At 35.6% G+C, this 13,403-nt stretch overlaps 1 protein-coding gene across 1 annotated transcript in view; it reads right to left on the reverse strand.

Annotated features, from left to right (window-relative positions):
* The window catches only part of LOC150078283 (eukaryotic translation initiation factor 2-alpha kinase 3-like), a 280,030-nt gene that overhangs the window by 97,479 nt on the left and 169,148 nt on the right, over positions 1-13,403 (reverse strand). Inside the window, exons 12-14 of the mRNA XM_090385567.1 lie at positions 9,439-9,561; positions 3,027-3,170; positions 2,335-2,911 (exon numbers count right to left, since the gene is read on the reverse strand). Coding sequence (XP_090241693.1) covers positions 2,335-2,911; positions 3,027-3,170; positions 9,439-9,561 — 844 coding nt within the window. The remainder of the gene's footprint in view (positions 1-2,334; positions 2,912-3,026; positions 3,171-9,438; positions 9,562-13,403) is intronic.

Genomic DNA, 13,403 nt, shown 5'->3' on the forward strand with positions numbered 1-13,403 from the left:
ATAATTTTGATATAATATATTTGGATTTCAGAAAGCTTTTGATACAGTTGCACATGAAAGACTGCTGTACAATTTGGAGAGAGGTATGGCACTAAGGGTAAATTGCTACAATGGATAAAGGGATGGTTGAGTGAGAGACGACAGAGAATGGTAATCAATGGACACTGCTCTTCGTGGACAAATGTTATTAGTGGAGTTCCCCAGGGTTCAGTGTTGGGCCCATTGCTGTTTTGTATATTTATCAATGATGAAGGTATATCAGGTTTAATGTTCAGTTCGCAGATGATATAAAGGTTGGCAGGGTTCTTAATGACAGTAAAGACAGTATGCTACTCCAACTGGATCTAGATAAGTTGGGCAAATGAGCTGAAAAGTGGCAACTAAAGTTTAACGTTGCATTTGTCAAAGTACTGCATATGGATAGCAATAACCCAAGAGAAACGTACCAACTGTGTGGTACTACACTGAGGGAAGTGAAAAAGACCTGTGGGTAATTGTGCAGTCAAATATGAAGTTTGCTAAGCAGTAAAGAGGGGCTGCCAGGGCAGGTCATGGAGTCTTGTCAATGATATATAGGAATTTGGCTAGAAGGGACAGGGAGGTGATTATCCTGTTTTACAAGGCAATAGTCAGGCCACACCTAAAGTACTGTGTACAGGTCTGGAAGCCTCATTTTAGGAAGGATGTAGAGTTGCTAGAATGAGTACAATGAAGGGCAACAAGATTGGTGAAGGTAACCAAGGGGTGCTCTTACCAAGAAAGGCTTAAGTTCTGCAAATTGCAGCGCCTGGAAAGTACACACCTGTGAGGCGATCTGATTGAGGTGTATAAAGCCTTGAATGGGTTGAGCAAGTTGAATGCTGATGAGATTCTTCCTCTTGCTTAGATTAAGAACCTGAGGGGGGCACAGAGTCAAATTGAGGAAAGACAGTTGCAAAACAGATGTGTGGAAATTTGCCTTTAGCCAGCGGGTAGTTGATCAGGTGGAACAGACTTCCATCTTTTGTTGTGGAAGTTGATAGTCTAAATAAATTTAAGCTGAACTGGACAGGCATTGGAATGAATGGAGGGGTGAAATGGGAGGTTTTTTTTTTTTTTTTTTGGCTGATGCTGCATAAGCTTGCTTTCTTGCATCTTATGCCTCTACTAATGATGCTCGGATCTGGAGCAAATCTGTTGACTCTTGGTTTAGTAAACCAATAAACCAACATCTGGAACAAATCTGTTGATTTGTTCCAGATCTGAGCACCAACACTTTTTCTGCTGACTTTTCCAGGAACCTTTTTGATTCAAGCTTGAAAACTGCGAGACTAAGTCAATTTGGATTGAAAAGAGCAGAGACATTTTTGGGCTTTATTTTCATTATGACTTAATTAATCAATCTATGTGTGAAAGTTGCTGGACAAAAATATCTGGTTTTTCTTCTATCATATTGAAAGAAAAAGTTCCAAAAGTAGGGTGGTTTCCCATCCAAGTTCTGAATTAAAAATCAGACGCCACAACATATTTACATGACGAAGAAGTAAATGTGTTAAATAAAATGTAGCCATCTAAAAGCTCAACTTTTTTAGTAGAGTTAAATTCCATATATAAAAGAATTTTGTGTTTGCCAAATCAATTATAAATATATATGCTTTTTTTTATTATATTTGTTTTTGCTTTTTACTTCTTGTGACTAAACTCCAATTAAAAATATAAATATAAATATATAAATAAATTTATTTATTTATATAATAATAATAATATATTATTATATAAATATAGAAATAATAAAAAATATATATATAAATAAATAAATAAAATAAAAATATATTAAAAAAAATGTAAAATTCCACAAGACAATCAAAATTCTAACTTGTACCAAGAAGCTCCTCAAGACTGAACACTAAGACCTGACTTTAAATGTATAAACTTTAGAACGAATTTTCGTTAAACCTAATGAAATAGCTCAGGTTTGCCTAGATTTCAGACTGTATGGGCCCTTCCCAAAAGTAATAAGAGAAAAGATAGGACTGACATCATCATACTTTCTGAAAGCATCAAATACTCTTGGTATTTTACAGAATATGCATTACTGGAGTTCATTGTTATTAGATGTTATCTATTATTTCTACATGTTATAGCTTTTCACAAGTTCTAACTACATGAATATCGTAACTATAAAAATATTAACATTGTGTTCTCGCTCACCAATCAGTGTACTTCATAATATCTAATGCATATTCCAATCTTATGAAAATATATCTTTATATGAAAACTGATTCTTTTACTGCATTTTTTTATTTAATTATTTTACTTTTATAAAACTAGAAATTTCAGTTCAATATCACTTACCTGTATGTATAAATAAATGTTCTGTGGAGATCCACAATTCTCAGTTACTCTATGGAGTTCTAGTTTTTCAGGTCTCTGTAATCTCTTTTGATTGCCAAGACCATCACATTGAATTAAATTTTCAGATAAGTTTTGTAAATTATCTTCAAACTCTTCAGTGCTTTTACTGTGGTCAGCACAACCTGAATCATCAAATTTAATAAGTGAATTAACATTCTCACTTGAAAGATATTTTGTAAATGGTAATATTTCAGCTGAAGAAGACAGTTGAATATCTTGTTTATTTCCAAGCATTTCACAGTAGGACATATCTTTATCTATATCTGTTTTAACGCATTCATCAAAAACTACTTCAAAGGATCCACTGGAAAGTGAAACATTATTCGCATTTTCAAGGCTAAAGGAACCACTTTCATTGCTCTTGTTTCGAAGTGTAAATCCAGTGCTCGTATCTCCACCAGCAATTGCTTCAAATGGTCTCAATGGATTTGTAACAACTTTATTGCTTGTTACTGATTTTTGATTCAATGCAGAATTCAGTGGTGAAGTATTGAATGTACTAGAAGATATTTTAATGCTAGAAATAAAACAAAAGAACTATGTAATGAATGCATTTATGGATTAAATAATAAACAAAGCCACTGCATTAACAGTGGAGGAACATCAAGTTACTGAAATGTAATCCCACTCACCTATCATCCCACTCTTTATCTCTAACCTCTTGCCATCCAACAGGTGGGCATTCTAGCCATGCATTGAAGTAACGTACAATTCCAAAGTGGTCTAATTTTGCCAGGGCTTTCACCTCTCGCATTACCTTTTCACGAGCATCATTCCTAAACAAGATATAAAATAGCACAGGTAAAGAATATGCACCCATAGTATACTGTGCGTGTATGTGCACATGTACATATACAAGTATTAATATTAATATTTAAAAATTAACTTCAATAATATTTTCACTAATTATGAATTTATGAATTAGAATAAAGTAGACATATTGTAATTTAGCATAATTCACTATCTAAACTGACCTGATGATGCTCTCTCAACATAAAACAAAGTAATTTCTGTAACAGAAGTATTGTGCTAGTTTTGTTTTCAGCAATGGATTGTTTACATGTGCTGAAACTGAAACTAGCACGTGCACTGAAGCAAAAGGAAGACAAAAATAGTAAACACTTTCATGACACCTAACAGGTTCTTTGCATATATAATTTTAAGTAATTAATAATCATTCACTTCCCAAAACTGACTAAACAAAAGTTTGACTGAAAAGTTCAGCCATTAGCATTGTACCACAATTAATACACGAGTTATTTTGGAGAGGGATCTATCAGTTCCCACACAGAGGATGCCAGATTAATTGAGAACCCCTTGCCAATGGTTGATTTTATTGTTATTTTCTTTCTAATGCATACTGCAATGTGCCATGAGACCGGGCAAAGATGTCTGTAGCTTGTGCAATACACCTGTACCCTCCCCTGTTAAGCGGTATGCTTCCAGAGAAGTTAGTTGTGTGTTTCTTCCAAATTTGCACCAGTAAAATTATTTATTGTAATTTTTGTATGTAATTTAATTAAATATTTATATATAATAACATATAATAAATAAAACAGTTAAATCAGACCTGATATAATTGAGTGGTCAGGAGAGAGAGAGAGAGAGAGAGTACAGTGGCACACACCCTTTGAGTGGGCTGTGGCTCAAGCCCACATGACTGCTAAATACAATTAATGACTGTATTCATGATTTATTGTAAACTCCTCTGACCTGGTAGTTGTGCTGGAATATAAAGAAGAACATAACAAAATACATTTGTCTCTGGCTTCCTGCTGTAACAGACTGTACCTTTTCCTTCTTTTTTTTTTCTCTGTGGTACATTCAATAAAGATTTATTATGTAAATTAACAAAATGTGGATGAAAAAAGGAAAGGGAGTAACTGTTTCTATAACCAAGCTGGATGCTCTGGCAAGATCTGATAAAGGCAAGCTAAAAAAATCTGTTGAATTAGGTATTAGCAAAACAATTGTAAAAGACTGGCAAAAATAATCATAAAAATCTAGGATTGTGCACTTAGTTTGCTTCACAAGGGTCATAAGTTCTTGCTCCACTTTAAAGAAACCAAAACTGAAGATTGCAGACAATGAATTACGGCTGTGGTTTATATAAGAAAGATGATATGGAACTCCAATCAGCAGACCCACACTCAAAGAAAAGACCTTAGCCCTACATCAAATGATTGATAGTACAGAAAGTTTTACAGCAAGTGACAGATGGCTTGGACAATGGAAAATATTTAACAGTATCCATGTAATGAGCATCAGTGTGGAGAAATTTCTGTTGATCAGCTTGCTGATCAAAAATTTACAGAAGATTTAAGGTCATTCACTGACAGAGAAAAATTGATGGAAAAGAACTCTACAATATACATGAAACAAATCTAAATTATAAACTGTTGCCTGCACAAAAAAAAAAAAAAAAAAGAAGCAAAACCTGTAGCATCAGAATACAAAAAAATCCAAAGAATAAAATCACAGTAGCCACCTGCAGTAATGCAACTGAAAATCACAAATTCTACTTTTCGTTGTTGATAAATCAGTTAAATCCATGCATGGGGAAATAATCAGAAGTATCATCTCCCTTTATAGTAGTAGTGGCATGTAGTTTTTGGGGCCAAAAAAACATACCATTCCCTCCAAATGCCTGTCTAGTTCCTCCTTAAATTTATTTAACCTATTAACTTCCCCAACAACAGATGGAAGTTTTTTCCAGCAATTAACCACCCGCTGACTAAAGGCAAATTTCCGCACATCTATTCTACATCTGTCTTTTCTTAACTTCTGTGTTTTTTATACTTCTAATTATTTCCCCATGCATGGATTTAGGATCAAAGCTTGACTTTATTCCTCCAAAATTCCTTTATTTTATTCCTTCGTCCTCTTACTGGGTTTATTTCATTTCAATACTATTCTAATTACATCTTAACCAGATGCAGCCATTCCTGAATAAATCTCAGGTAAGAGAATTTCCGACTTAAAATATAATATTTCTAAAATTTAATAGTCCAAAAATACTTCTTAATAGCCTACACTATCCTATTTGGTTAAATTCACACCATTTATTCTAAATTCAAAATGAGAACACAGATCAACATGAAAAAATCACAAGTTAGCATTTGTCTGACTTTACCAAAATTAGCGGGTCTCACCTACACAAGTTGTCTGTCCAACATGGCAAACTGAAAGTTCTGAAGATTTACGAAAAGAAGACATAAAATGGATTCATGAAGACAATTTGTTGGAAAATGAAGTAAAGGATGACACAGAAATCATATAGGCCATGGCAGCAACCAATAGAACTAAAAATGAAAAAGGAAGACATTGTATCATATTCAGAGCCAAATATTTCTCATGCAGCAGCCAAAAACACCCTAGATGCAGATTTACATTATACTGAACATCATGATTTGACAGTCAATGATGGAGGTTCACAGAAAACTGAAGGGACTAATGCTGCAAACCATCACATTTCATCATCTGAACAGATGTAAATCGCTGATTTTATGTAGAGTCAAACTTGGTTATAACAAGCACGGAAATAACGAGATCACAGCTAATGAGCAAAAAAGCCATGATGATTTTAATTTATGCATATTCCCATACAATCGCTCACTGTTATAACGAGTGTACTACACAGTATACAGTACAAATTTTGGTAACTATGCAAATGTGTAAACATTCTTAATTGCTCGAGTAGTCAAAAAAACCCAATTCTAGGAATAGACAAAAATGAAATGGGTGACTTAGCTTTTATGACCACCTGCTTCAGATCAGGGACAGGTTTATGACCTAATCTTGTCCTTTGTAGTTGTTGTTGTTGTTTGGTTTTTAGGAGCATTAGCAGCTTAGGCCATATTACTCCGGGATATGCGGTGGTCATTCCCTGACCTTTCCGCATCATCCATATTTGGTGGTGACGGGCTCGAACCCCGGTCTAATCAAGAAGCGTGTGCTACGCACTGCTGCTCCTTCCCACCTGGCTACGGAGGCGCCTCCTTTGTAGTGCACTGGTGTTCTGCTTGTAATTTCTATGGTCACATTATGTTTACAGATTGTCTTGTATTCACTAAACCATAAATTTATTTTGGGACTTCTAAGAATTTTGGAAACGATAATTGTTTGTATGCAGGTCACTTTACTGTCATTTTAAAGTAAAATCAGTTAGAAATGAACCTATCCTTTGGAAAGGTATACTTACAAAAGAAAGTGTCGCTCGATTCACAAAAAAGTCAAAATTATTCGTGAGTTAGAAAGTGGTACAAAAAACGTTGAAGTGTGTAAAAAGTTTTGTTTGTCCTCTTCAACAGCATCGACATTGTGGAAGAATAAACATGTTTATATATCAGCACTGGAAAAGAACATAACTGGAAAAAAAAATTTTTTTTAGAAAGTGTGAGGTTATAAACATCGACAAAGCATTGCTTCAATGGTTCACTACACAAAGAAGTGCTGGAATTTCAATAGATGGTCCGATCTTGAAGGCTCAAGCAGAAAAATTTGCTAAACGATTTTGTATGTAACAACGGCTGGCTCGATCAATTTAAAAACTGAATACAAGCGTATTAATACAAATAATATGTAGGTATATACTATTTTCATTTTTTCTCTCTAATATTTCTTTTGTTTTTTGAATCTATCTTTTTATCAAGTTATTGAGAATTAAAAAAAAAATTAGGAGGTAGATTTAACTCATCACTGATATAGTGAGTAATAATTATAACGAGGAAATTTTGTCAGTCCCTTGATGGTCATTATAATCAAGTTCGACTGTTAAATGGATTTACATGTACAAGGGGTTTCCGAAAAGTAAGGTAACACATTTTTTTCTCTGGATGATGTTTAATAATACGAAGTGGAAATTATACACCAAGAAATAAGTGAACATGCACTACTTCTCCACAAAGTCTCCAGCTTTATTCATGCACTTATCCCAACGATGGATCAGTTCATCAATACCAGTACTGAAGAAGTCCGTGCCCACACGCAGTAACCAACATCGCACCGCCTGATGAACTTCCTCATCCGTGGTAAAATGCTTTCCTGAAAGGTGTTTTTTCAGGGGCCGAACAAATGGAAGTCTGGACTGTAGGGGGGATGTGACAGAGTTTCCAAACGATTACGGCGCAACCACTCACAAGTGGTGTGAGCAGTATGTGGAGTTGCATTGTTGTGCAACAAAATCACGCTGCTTGTCAGGAGTCCTGGTCGTTTGCGTCGAATTTTGGCTTTCAGTTTTTCGAACGTTGATTGTTCTTCCCTTCAGCAGGAAATCCACCAACAGAACACCTTGAAGATCCCAGAACACTCTGGCCATGACTTTTCAGACACTGTTCCCAGTGTCTGAAAAGTCATGGCCAGAGTGTTCCGTTTTGAATTTTTTGCGCAAAGGAGATTGTGGATGTTTCCAAGTCATGGAGTCTTGTTTGCTCTCTGGGGTAAAGTGATGAATCCACATTTCGTCTTCTGTGACTATGCGAGCGAGAAAATCCTCTCCTTTGTCGCTGTATCACAACAGGTTCTCCAGACACATCCCCATGCATTTTCTTTGTCCTCCTCTTACAATTGTTGGGGCACCCAGCGGCAGCACACCTTTCGAAAGCCAAGGACATTGTGAACAGTCGACTTACTCACGTTCACTATTTGTGCAATTTCACTCGCCTGTTTTCGAGAACAATGCCCTTAATGTGCGAAATATTGTCTTCTGTCTTGCTCGATGAAGGCCTGCCTGCCCGATGTCGATCTTCAATGTCAACACGGTGCGCTTTAAATTCACTGCGCCAAAAACACACCTGCTTCTTTGTCATCACCTTTTCACTATACACAGCAACCAGTTCACAGTGAATGCCACTAGGTGAAGACCCTTTTGCTTGCAAAAAGCAAATAACTTCACGAACACCTGTTATGGACCACACTCGCATGGTAGCCACCATTTTGCAACTGGAATCTGCTGTGAGGCAACAGTACTGCAACACTACACTGGCAGTTGTTTTGAATGTTATTAATGAGTCTATCTGTCCACAGCTTTTCATCTCATTCCCTGTCACCATTATTAAGAAAAAAAATGTGTTACCTTACTTTTTGGAAACCCCTAGTATATATGTTTTACGTGAAAACATAATTTGAAATAAAATAATTAAATACTAATAATAAAAATAATAAAATACACTTTTTCATGATTCACCACTTTAACAGATTTTTTCAATTAACTGACCAATACCAAGGAGTCAACAAGGGCTTTAGAAGGTGAAACTTTTACCATCTGGTTTTTCACTTAATGGTGTGCCTTAACAAGCCATATTAAATTTGCAACCAGTAAAATATTGTAAAGTAATTCAATATTAATTCTAGAGCACTAAAAGCTAACATATTAAGATGAAAAGGAACACAAACAACTTTCCCTCTAAAAGTAATCTATTAATAATGATTTTAAAAAATTAATCACTATTAAACCATGTTAAAGGAATTGCTGCAAACTGCAATAGGTAACAGTGAGACTGTAACAGTGAAGAAGTGCTAACTGCCCCCTTTGATCAAGCAAAATTTTTTTTTAATTTTCACTTGAATGAAGGTGGGTTAGTGCCTTTCATCACTACCTGTTGCAGTTTATAATAATTCCTTTAATAGCATATAGCCTAATCTTCTGTTAATGGTTTGAGCAGGATCGATGATGATGGGATACTTCTGCTTGCTCAGACTAAGAACGGGGGCATGGATTCAAATTGAGGAAAGGCAGCTGTAGAACAGATGTGTGTTTAAGGCTGAACTAGACAAACATATGGAGTGACCAGATGGGTGAAATGGGAAAGGTTTTTTTTGGCTGATGCTCTATAAGCTTGCTTTCTTGCATCATATGCCTCAACTAATGCCAATGCTAACAGTGTTTAATTTAGTAAATTTTTTTGATTACACACATTCAATTTTCATTTTGGTAGATATTAAATTTATAAAATAATATATAAATATGTTAAAAAAGACAGAATTTTCAAAAGAAATAACAAAATTCTAAAAGATAGTAAATACAAAAACAATTCCACAGGTTACCTATTTGGTAATTGAATTCTTTTAATAGCATAGCAACAGTCATCTATTTTGTTTCTAGCTTCAAACACAACCCCAAATCCTCCTTTTCCAAGGCACTGAACTGGCTCAAAATCATTTAGGTACCTTGAAAATAAAAATAAAAACAAAACAATTTCTAGGGATATGGGTATATGCAAGTGTTTTATTAAGGCATTGCAGATACAAGAGGGAAAGCTGAGTGATACTTATAGGCTAGAAAAAAAATTTTACAAAATGCAAATATGGTCACCTTTTACTGTTACTTTTTTTTTTGAAAACACTACGGCTCCAAGAATGCAGAATTTTATATTACCACATCTCATTCACAATTATGTTTAGCTGTAGTGAAATTTAAAAGCAGAAATGGAGGTATAGCATTTTCAAAAAAAAAAGAAAGAAAGAAAGAAAAAAGGAGAAAAAATATTAACTCATTTGCCATTATTAAACTTGTTGTTCAATTAATGAAGCAGTACAAAAAACAATACACAATAATAAAGAATTCAGTGAATTTATTCACTGAATTCACTCAATTGTCAACAATATGAAATAAGGCCTCATAATGTAATACTGCAATACCTCATAATGTAATACTGTTTTAACTTTTTGAAGGAAACATTTGTAATTTCATTACTGATTGAGTTAATAAAACACAGTGCACTATTCTCGAGATTTTATTGCAATAGAACTAGTATAAGGGGGGATGGCAAAATAAAATTGCAGAAATTCAGATACAGAAAATTTACATTTAATGTAAGTGAGGATCAATTCTGAACTGCCTGGACTAGTAAACTTTCACTTTAACCCCTAGACCAAAAGGGCTGATACTGAAAGGTTAGCTACACATATATATAAGGAGCAAAGGAAACTTTCTCTTTTGATTTTCTCAGGGGATTTCTCAATATGAGGTCATGCTTGGTCATTTTGCAACATTTAAGGAACAATTTATCCTCATAAAGTTTAAAATAAATAAATCAGAGATGAAGATCCCCCCTCCTTTTCTTTTAATTGTTTATTCTGTCTAAGTTGCTAATATCTTTTTAAATTGTACAATACCACTAAACAAAAAAAGGAGAATTTGAGACACTGTCAGACAACTGCTTCAAACTTATCGGCTGCTTATTAGCTGATGGTTGGCCTCTATTAACGAATTTTTGCCGAACTGTGAATTTTGTCTAGGTGAATAGTCAAATGGTGTACTGAATACAACTTCCATTTAAATGCATAAGGATCATTATGTGTACCTTAGAATTCAGCAACATTTTGGCCCATGCTGTAGTTGACATCAACTAAAAACTGTACATCACACTGCATTAAGTTTCAATAATGGGAAAATATTTGCTCCAATAAAGCCCTAGTCTCTAAGTTAAATACGCACCAAAGCCTTGGTGGTCAAATATTTGGCCCTCTGTCTTTAATGGAGGTAAACATCTCCCTGTGACCAAAATCAAATTCAATATAGTGTAAAATTTTTATTTGATTTCTGCTACTGTATTGAAATATAATCTAGCAACCCTATTTTATTGTACTGCACAATAGTGACAATTAGGGCATTAGTGACTCCAGTCATCTAGCCAAATGACTGCTAGAGTCATCAATTATCTAATGACTTTAGTCATTGAGAAGAGTCATAGATACCTCTCACTATGCTGATACTGACAGCTGACATACTGATGCTCCTGTTACAACAAAATAACCAGATCAAACATACATCAAATTAAGCTTCGATACAGATGAACAAATCCAATAGGTTTGGCAGAAATTTGATTTTACTGTGATGTACCTTGTTCGAACAGAAAATTCTAGAGCATCCAGCACTGTTGTAATAGACCTGTATTTAAATATCAGCCCCTTTTGTTAAAACATTAACATTCATTTAATTGGAGAAAGAAAACAGTTTATTGTAAGTTTTTTTAATTAAACCAAAACAGATTTTTCATATCTGCAACTTCAATTACAAGTGAAAATTTCCTTGAATGTGGCACAAATGAGTTCCAAAATCAAAGCAAGCTGACAAGCAACAGTGTCTAAGCTCACATTTCTTCATTTGAAGTTAAAACAAAAGATTTAAATTTTTATAGTATTTTCATTGTTTATGATTTTTAGTCTCTCACAGTACTGTCAGGGCCGTGCAAATGGGGGGTGCATTGGATGTGCCACACCACACCATGCCTCGATCTAGGGAGGCCCAATCAAGGGAGCCATCAAAGTCTCAATATAAATAAACAAGTCCCCTTAACCCCTTTTGCATCCAGGCCCCCCCAAGTACCTTTGCACAGCCCCGAGTACTGTAATTACTTTCTGTGCATTGATTGCACCATGGTTTGCAGGTTAGTTAATGATAGGAATCAAGGCTACTACTGCAACAAGACCTAGGGCAATTAGCCCAATGGAATGAGAAGTTGCAATTCAGGTTTAACACATAAATACAAGGTACTGCATATATACAATGGCAAATCCACAATAACATACCAATTACGTGGTACTACACTAAGATGCATTTAGGGCTAAAGCCTCAAGCTGCGAGCAAATTTAGACTATGAATTATCATGACAATTCATCGTGAAGGCATTCAATATGAGATATAACTTAAAACGATGCTGCCTTATAAATATTCTGTTTATTCAGAAATGGCTGTGTATTAATGATGCTATTGCACTTAATATATATGCATAGTGGTACCACACTTAAGGCGGTGGGTGAACAAAATCTAGGGATAATTGTAGTCTGACGTGAAGTTTTCTGAGCAGTGTAGACATGCTGCTAGGACAGTTCATGGGGTTTTGTCAATGATATATAAGAATTTTGCAAGCAGGGAAAAGGAGGTGATTATCCCACTGTATGGTCCTTGAGGTTGTCACAGACATTCTCTCAGATATGCCAGACAAGCTATACTTGCTACCTGGGAGTCTAAATAAAACGCTGATGGAACTGATATTCGGGTGACACTCAAGTCAATTGGACCCAATTTCGGCAAAGTCCGGATGGTCTGTGAGAGCCAAATCCTCTGCTTGCACCTTCAAGATTATGGCCCTGTTAGTAATCCTGGGTATAACCTCCATGCACAAGTACATGGTGGGTGACCACCCAGGTGTGAACCAATGTAAGCAGGGATCAAGGTGTGGCACCCACACCACATGGAGGAATGTCGCCCCTCTATGTTACCAGGCAGTACTAGGTGGTAGATGACTCTCATCTACTGGTGCAATACCACCACTTTGCTTATTGGAGGCTTGAAGTGATGGAACCCATGTTTAGTCTCTAGAGCTAAGTTCCGGTAAACCCTAACCCCATCTCTTTCATCATGCAGTATGATTGATGACTTTTGAGGATGAACATCGTGATGAGATCCAATATTCCTTACATTTTGAGGGTATAGCTCTAAAACGGTGTTCGCAGGCGGGCCGCTAGTTAGTACACTGGACCGAACCTATTGGTAACTCTCTAGGAGGCTTCCGGATCAGCTAGTGTATAATCTTGCTACCTCTACTCTGCCAGATAGTGACTGGAGGGAGTCAGAGTAGTGTGTATGCGGGGAGCATTGTTGAGGCCACGTTATGTCAAGGATCTGGGTGTATTCTTACCATGTGAACGCCATATCCAAAAATTTCATTACTTCATACAGCATGTTCCACCCATTTTTTCTTACCATTGAATACACCATGAATTGTCAAACTAACAGAACAAGCTTATCTGCAAAAAGATCTAAGCCTCCCAAACACTTCCTAATTCATTTCACAAATACACATGGTCTCAATTCTAATCTCAACAATGTCCATTTCCACTTGCATTCTGCCAAACCCCATGTCCTTTTTCTGACAGAATCTCAGTTATCGGTTGATTCAACTACTGCTCATCTCAGAAGCCTAAATTATTCACCATATGATTCCTTTCGCCTCAAAAGGTGGTACTTGTGCATATGTTCATTCTGATATTCCCTGTAAGAGACT

This window comes from Mastigoproctus giganteus, chromosome 11, assembly GCF_048544385.1.
Source record: "Mastigoproctus giganteus isolate SK-2022 chromosome 11, ASM4854438v1, whole genome shotgun sequence".
Taxonomy (NCBI): Eukaryota; Metazoa; Arthropoda; class Arachnida; order Uropygi; family Thelyphonidae; genus Mastigoproctus; species Mastigoproctus giganteus.